Source organism: Tupaia chinensis, unplaced genomic scaffold (assembly GCF_000334495.1).
Source record: "Tupaia chinensis unplaced genomic scaffold, TupChi_1.0 Scaffold000127_2, whole genome shotgun sequence".
NCBI lineage: Eukaryota > Metazoa > Chordata > Mammalia > Scandentia > Tupaiidae > Tupaia > Tupaia belangeri.
This window is the reverse complement of record NW_006159596.1, coordinates 27342-34314: the sequence shown is the minus strand read 5'-3', so window position 1 is coordinate 34314 and position 6973 is coordinate 27342. Positions and strand designations below refer to the sequence as shown.

Sequence of the window (6973 nt, the reverse complement as noted above, 5' to 3'; positions counted from 1 at the left end):
TATTATTATTATTATTATTTAACTGACCAGAGATGGTTAGAGAGAGGGAGAAAGAGAGAAAGCAAGCTGCCAGGTCTGGGACTTGAACCACTCTTGGCCATGTGGTGGAACTCTTAACACCTTAACCACCATGCTACATGCTGGCTCCTACAATTAAGTCTTTTACTGCTGTTTTAGTAGGCTTTAATGTGAGAATGTAAAATTATATGCATGTTTGAAATTTGCCATCTTAATCAACCCTGATTATTTAAATGGTTTTTTGTATCCTATCTCTTGGACTTGACAAAACTTATTAAAGTTAGCTCTTTCCATCTCGTTTTTAAAAATTTTTAAAAAGAATTATTTTATTTTTAATTTGACTAGAGAGAGAGTGAGAAAGGGAAAGTGAGAAAGCAGGGCTCCAGGTCTGGGACTTGAACTGTGGTTGACCATGTGGGAATTTAGCACCACCTGCCACCAGCCAGCCCTGTTTTGTATTTTAGTTTGCCAGAAGGCACATGCCCTCACTACGGGGAGACAGAGAGGGAGAGGGAGGAAGCACCCTCCAGTGGTGCATGGGCACTCTGCACTTCCTCCTCTTCCACCTTGCCATTTCTTAACCACTAAGCCTCGAGCCTGGCCCTTGTTTCGTGTATTGTAAGTCACATTAATAATACACTGAGTAGACTGCTTGAGACTCTGGCCTGAAGGATCTGTCAGTGAATCCAGAATTCGTGAATAACAAGGTTGATGGTTGTTTACATTTGTCCTTGTAGGAAATTGAGAAGGTTTCTGAGTACCCAGCAGTGATTGTGGAGCCAGTTCCGAGTGCCAGACTAGAGCAGGGCTATGCAGCCCAGGTTCTGGTGTATGACGATGAGACTTACATGATGCAAGATGTGGCAGAAGAACAAGAAGTTGAGACCGAGAATGTGGAAACAGGTAGACCTCTCATGAACTATTCATTCTTGGTCATTTGCTCCTTTTGTCAGCTTGAACGTTATCATTGCAAGATGAATCATGGGTTGAACCTCTTTTTATGCTGTTTAGTATAGCTTGGAAACCAGTGAAAGATCTCTGTCAAAGAGAATTCTGTAGATGAAACAGAGTTCCTTCCACATTATAATTACAGCTCCATAATGATAAAACTATTTTAGGATTTTTTTTGCCTCCTCCCTGGGAGTGTGAACACTCAGTAGCTGTTCTTTACTTACAGAAGTCAATAGGCTAGTCTTCGAAAAAGCAAAGATAAAACAAAATTAGAAAGAGATGTTTATAAGCGAAGGCATGGTAAAGCCAGTGGTTTGATGATTTATAGGCTTTACAAAGTTTTGATTTTTAGCCTTTTCTTAAGTTCATTTCAAAGAAAGACTCAGCTCTAATAACACCTTGGACTTTTCCTCTACTATTTAGTTTTATACAATGATTAATGGTTCTAATAAATGTATAAATTGAAAAAAAAAAGTCAATAGGCTAGTATGTGAGGGTAACATTTTTCTTAATTCAAAAAACACGTACAGTATTCTTTTTCCACAACCGATTAACGGTTTCTTTGAATCAGTATTGATAGGGCGGTATAACTTCCTTTTTCCTTTTTCTCTTTTTCTTTTTTTCTAAGGTCAGCATCTTTGTAGTGGTCTATCAGATTCCTCTTCCCTTTTTGTCTTCTTAGAAATCTTGGTAGTTTGGTCTATGGTGCAGTTTGTTAACTGAGGATTAGCATGTACAGTTCTTGGAAAATTTTGTTCATTTTTGCCATTGCCCACAAAGAAAACAATATTTTATTAGAAGGATTATAGTGACTATCACATAATTAACACAGAAATTTATTATTAGTTTTAACAGAAAATCCTCATACTTGGTTTACGACAGTGATTAAAAAGAAAAAACCTTTGCGCTCTTTATATGTATTTCTGTGTACGAAGCAAACTCCTGTGGTTAACGCGAATGGTGGATGCCTTTCTGAGGCTCAGTAGCACTCCTGTGACTACCTGCTCCTTCCAGCGTAAAGCTCTGCTTCCTCTGATTTTATTTTTTCTTGACCCGAGGGGTTGCTTGTCTGAGCCGCGCTGAGAGCAGGCCCCGCAATCCCCAGGGGATGTGGTAATCAGTTCCTTTTACCGAGACAAGTAGTCAAACCTGTTCATACTGTAGGCTGGGGTGGCTCTTGATTTCTAGTAGATCATGCGTGTCTTTTCATGAGAGTTTGGAGAGTTGGCTAGTCTGCAGCTCCAGTGGCAACCATGAATGTTCTTAAGAGAATAAGTAAGACAGTCACAGGCCGTCACACCGTTACACAGGATGGTGACATGGAGCGTGCGTTGTGACCGATGTCCTTATAGGGGCACAACGAAACAGCACTCTTAGCACGAGAAAAGAAGTGCGGTAGCTTCAGTTGAGTGAAAAATGTAGAACCTGTTGGACATTTCTGGATCACTTGATGAAAAAGAAATGAAGAAGACTGTGATTTTGGTAACAAATTTGAAATGAAAAAACAAACAAAAACTACAGTGCCAAATTTGTATACATAGGTAAGATGTTTATCAAATCTTCTCTTACAATACCAGGACAGGTCAGCACAACCTCATTGTTTGTATACCCGGCAATAAATGTTTCATTGATTTAAATTAATTCAGGTAAAAGCAGCTCCAAATTGGAAGTGAATGTATTCCACTTAAGAGATTTTGTTTGCTTAGGCCTCGTGAACTCTGAGAGTGAGGATATCATTTGCAGGGCAGAGATATGAGTGATTGTGATGTAGAAAAGGAAATTTGGCAAGTCTAGGTAATAGAGCAGTTCATTGTGATTTTGATTTTTTTTTTGAAGCAGTTTTTGAATAGTTAATAGTTTTTAGATTTATTGGGAAAAAAAAAAAGAGAAAGTCATGCTGTGTTTTTGCATAGAAAAAATGATTTTCTTTCTCGATGACCTAATATTTTTCTTTAACACTAAGAGACTATGTTGTTAGCAAATCAGTTACGTTATTATTGTTTTTTTGCCTCCTCCCTGGGAGTGTGAACACTCAGTAGCTGTTCTTTACTTACAGAAGTCAATAGGCTAGTCTTCGAAAAAGCAAAGATAAAACAAAATTAGAAAGAGATGTTTATAAGCGAAGGCATGGTAAAGCCAGTGGTTTGATGATTTATAGGCTTTACAAAGTTTTGATTTTTAGCCTTTTCTTAAGTTCATTTCAAAGAAAGACTCAGCTCTAATAACACCTTGGACTTTTCCTCTACTATTTAGTTTTATACAATGATTAATGGTTCTAATAAATGTATAAATTGAAAAAAAAAAGTCAATAGGCTAGTATGTGAGGGTAACATTTTTCTTAATTCAAAAAACACGTACAGTATTCTTTTTCCACAACCGATTAACGGTTTCTTTGAATCAGTATTGATAGGGCGGTATAACTTCCTTTTTCCTTTTTCTCTTTTTCTTTTTTTCTAAGGTCAGCATCTTTGTAGTGGTCTATCAGATTCCTCTTCCCTTTTTGTCTTCTTAGAAATCTTGGTAGTTTGGTCTATGGTGCAGTTTGTTAACTGAGGATTAGCATGTACAGTTCTTGGAAAATTTTGTTCATTTTTGCCATTGCCCACAAAGAAAACAATATTTTATTAGAAGGATTATAGTGACTATCACATAATTAACACAGAAATTTATTATTAGTTTTAACAGAAAATCCTCATACTTGGTTTACGACAGTGATTAAAAAGAAAAAACCTTTGCGCTCTTTATATGTATTTCTGTGTACGAAGCAAACTCCTGTGGTTAACGCGAATGGTGGATGCCTTTCTGAGGCTCAGTAGCACTCCTGTGACTACCCGCTCCTTCCAGCGTAAAGCTCTGCTTCCTCTGATTTTATTTTTTCTTGACCCGAGGGGTTGCTTGTCTGAGCCGAGCTGAGAGCAGGCCCCGCAATCCCCAGGGGATGTGGTAATCAGTTCGTTTTACCGAGACAAGTAGTCAAACCTGTTCATACTGTAGGCTGGGGTGGCTCTTGATTTCCAGTAGATCATGCGTGTCTTTTCATGAGAGTTTGGAGAGTTGGCTAGTCTGCAGCTCCAGTGGCAACCATGAATGTTCTTAAGAGAATAAGTAAGACAGTCACAGGCCGTCACACCGTTACACAGGATGGTGACATGGAGCGTGCGTTGTGACCGATGTCCTTATAGGGGCACAACGAAACAGCACTCTTAGCACGAGAAAAGAAGTGCGGTAGCTTCAGTTGAGTGAAAAATGTAGAACCTGTTGGACATTTCTGGATCACTTGATGAAAAAGAAATGAAGAAGACTGTGATTTTGGTAACAAATTTGAAATGAAAAAACAAACAAAAACTACAGTGCCAAATTTGTATACATAGGTAAGATGTTTATCAAATCTTCTCTTACAATACCAGGACAGGTCAGCACAACCTCATTGTTTGTATACCCGGCAATAAATGTTTCATTGATTTAAATTAATTCAGGTAAAAGCAGCTCCAAATTGGAAGTGAATGTATTCCACTTAAGAGATTTTGTTTGCTTAGGCCTCGTGAACTCTGAGAGTGAGGATATCATTTGCAGGGCAGAGATATGAGTGATTGTGATGTAGAAAAGGAAATTTGGCAAGTCTAGGTAATAGAGCAGTTCATTGTGATTTTGATTTTTTTTTTGAAGCAGTTTTTGAATAGTTAATAGTTTTTAGATTTATTTTTTTGAAGCAGTTTTTGAATAGTTAATAGTTATGTTTATTGGGGAAAAAAAAAAAGAGAAAGTCATGCTGTGTTTTTGCATAGAAAAAATGATTTTCTTTCTCGATGACCTAATATTTTTCTTTAACACTAAGAGACTATGTTGTTAGCAAATCAGTTACGTTATTATTGTTTTTTTAAACATTTATTTATTTAATCACCTATTTGTTTGTTGTGATTTTCGGGCTGCTAGGCCTAGGACTTGAACCTTAGACGGCCATGTGGCAGTCTGGTGCCTCAACCACCATGCCACCTGCCTCAGTTATGTTATTCCATATTTTTGTTTTTATTTTTAAGGCTTTTGCCATGCGGTGTGTGCGCTTGCTGGAGAGTGACAGAGAGAGGGAAAGTGAGAAATCACCCCTCAGAGGGGAATGGCCATGCCGCATCCCTTTTCCTCCATTCTTCTCTTGGGATTTTGGACATACACACATGTGCCTCTCTTGATTTTCAATCACTGTTGGTCTGAGACTCTAACTGTGTTCGGCAATGTGAAAGTCCAGTGCTTTAACCACTATGCCACCTGCTGGCCCCGGTTACATTATTCTAAAATGGTATAAAAGTACCTCAGAGGTTTATCTTCCAGGGGCTGGCAGATGGCATGGTGGTTAAGGTGCTGGACTCTCACATGGCTGACGGTGGTTCAAATCCCAGACCTGGTGGCTTGCTTTCTCACTTTCCCTTTTTCTATCTCTGTCTCAGTCTCTCTCCAGTCAAATTTAAAAATAAATAATAACGAAATTAAATTAAAAAATGAAGAAAAAAGTTCATATTCCATATTTAATTACATCCTGGCTTATCTTATAGGTCCTAGCATATATTTATAAGGATTATTAATTTTCATAGATTAGTTTTAGTTTTGGGTCTGGGACTCAAACCATGGTTGACTATTCGGGAGTCCAGCAACGTATGCATTATGCCTTCTGCTGGTCCTTATAGATTAATTTTGAAATCACCTACTTTAAGCTTAATTTTGTTTCTGTTTAAAGAATTAAATACTTAAAAAAAAAAAAAGTAGAGGTTTTTGCCTTAGGGTATGTGCTCGCTGGAGAGAGACACAGTGAGAGAGAGAGTGAGAAATCACTCCCCAGGGAATGGCCTTGCTGCAGTCTCTTCTCCATTCTCCTCCAGGGATCTTGGGCACACACGCACACATTCCCGGCCTGAGTTTCAAGCTACCTGGTTGGGGACTCAAACCATGGTTGGCCATGTGGGAGTCCAGTGATAACCACTATGCCATCTGCTGTTCCCTTAAAGGTATTTCTCAATGAGTTAAATCTGAATGAGTTGATTTTTCTGACATCTGGAGCCATGTACATTTGAATAAAGACTGTTATTCTTTATCCTAAAGTATGTTCCCTATTAGGTATTGCTTAGGATTAGCTTCATTTCTTGTGATATTAGTTTGAGTTTACATTCCAGATGTAAGTAGGTTTTGGAGAAGCTGACCAGGGTTAAAAGTGGAGTATTTATAAGATGGCAGTTTTCATTTGGCGACCTGGGGGGATCGAGATCCATATAGACTAAGATTTCCTTGTGTACATCTAGGAAATGCTTCAGGAATTCTTTCATATTATAGTTTAGATTATGTCAGTTTAAAGAGCGTTCAAAATTGGATTTATTAACCTTGATGTCAGTTCTCTGCACGTTCGCATGAAAGTTTTCGTCCTTTTACTCCTGTGTACCTATTCATATATGTCCACCCCAGAGACAGTGTTCCCATGTGACCAGGGAGGAGCACTAAAATCACGTCATGATTTGCATCTGGCCAACTGCGTTATTGGTGCATAAAATGATTTTTCATTTTGTTAGTAGTAATTACAGGCTCTTTTTCTTCACCTTTTTATAGCCTAAAAATGCTCATTTTTCTCACAGACCTTATGTGTAATAGTAATTTTCTCTTAAATTTTGTAGGAGAAAACAAATATATTTAGATACTCTTAAGATGGGTGTATTCAGCAAAACCTACACTTACTGACTTGTGATGATACCTGCAGATTAGTGATCTTAAAGAGCTTTTGAGGTGTAGAAATGAAACGTGGAGGAAGGCTGGTCTTGACTAGCTGCTATGAAGTGGCTCCCCGTTGCTGCAGACATCATTTCCGGGGACCTGCTGGATAGAGTAATGGAGTTTCCAGGCTTCCCTTCAGAGATTTGAAATGCAGTTTTTTATCACTTAAAAAAGTTTTATATATATATATATGTGTGTGTGTATATATATATGTATATATATATATATATTTTTTTTTTCTGTAACGAGGCTG

The 6973-nt window shown here is 38.0% G+C and overlaps 1 protein-coding gene across 6 annotated transcripts in view; it reads left to right on the top strand.

The window, feature by feature from the left end:
- The window catches only part of LOC102467843 (ETS-related transcription factor Elf-2), a 31034-nt gene that overhangs the window by 19118 nt on the left and 4943 nt on the right, over positions 1-6973 (top strand). For all 6 annotated transcript variants that reach the window (XR_003548768.1, XR_003548770.1, XR_003548769.1 and 3 more), the window contains one exon: positions 756-921. Coding sequence is in view for 3 of the 6 variants with exons in the window: in XM_006144624.3 (XP_006144686.1) it covers positions 756-921 (166 nt within the window). In the remaining 3 variants the exon portion in view is untranslated. The remainder of the gene's footprint in view (positions 1-755; positions 922-6973) is intronic.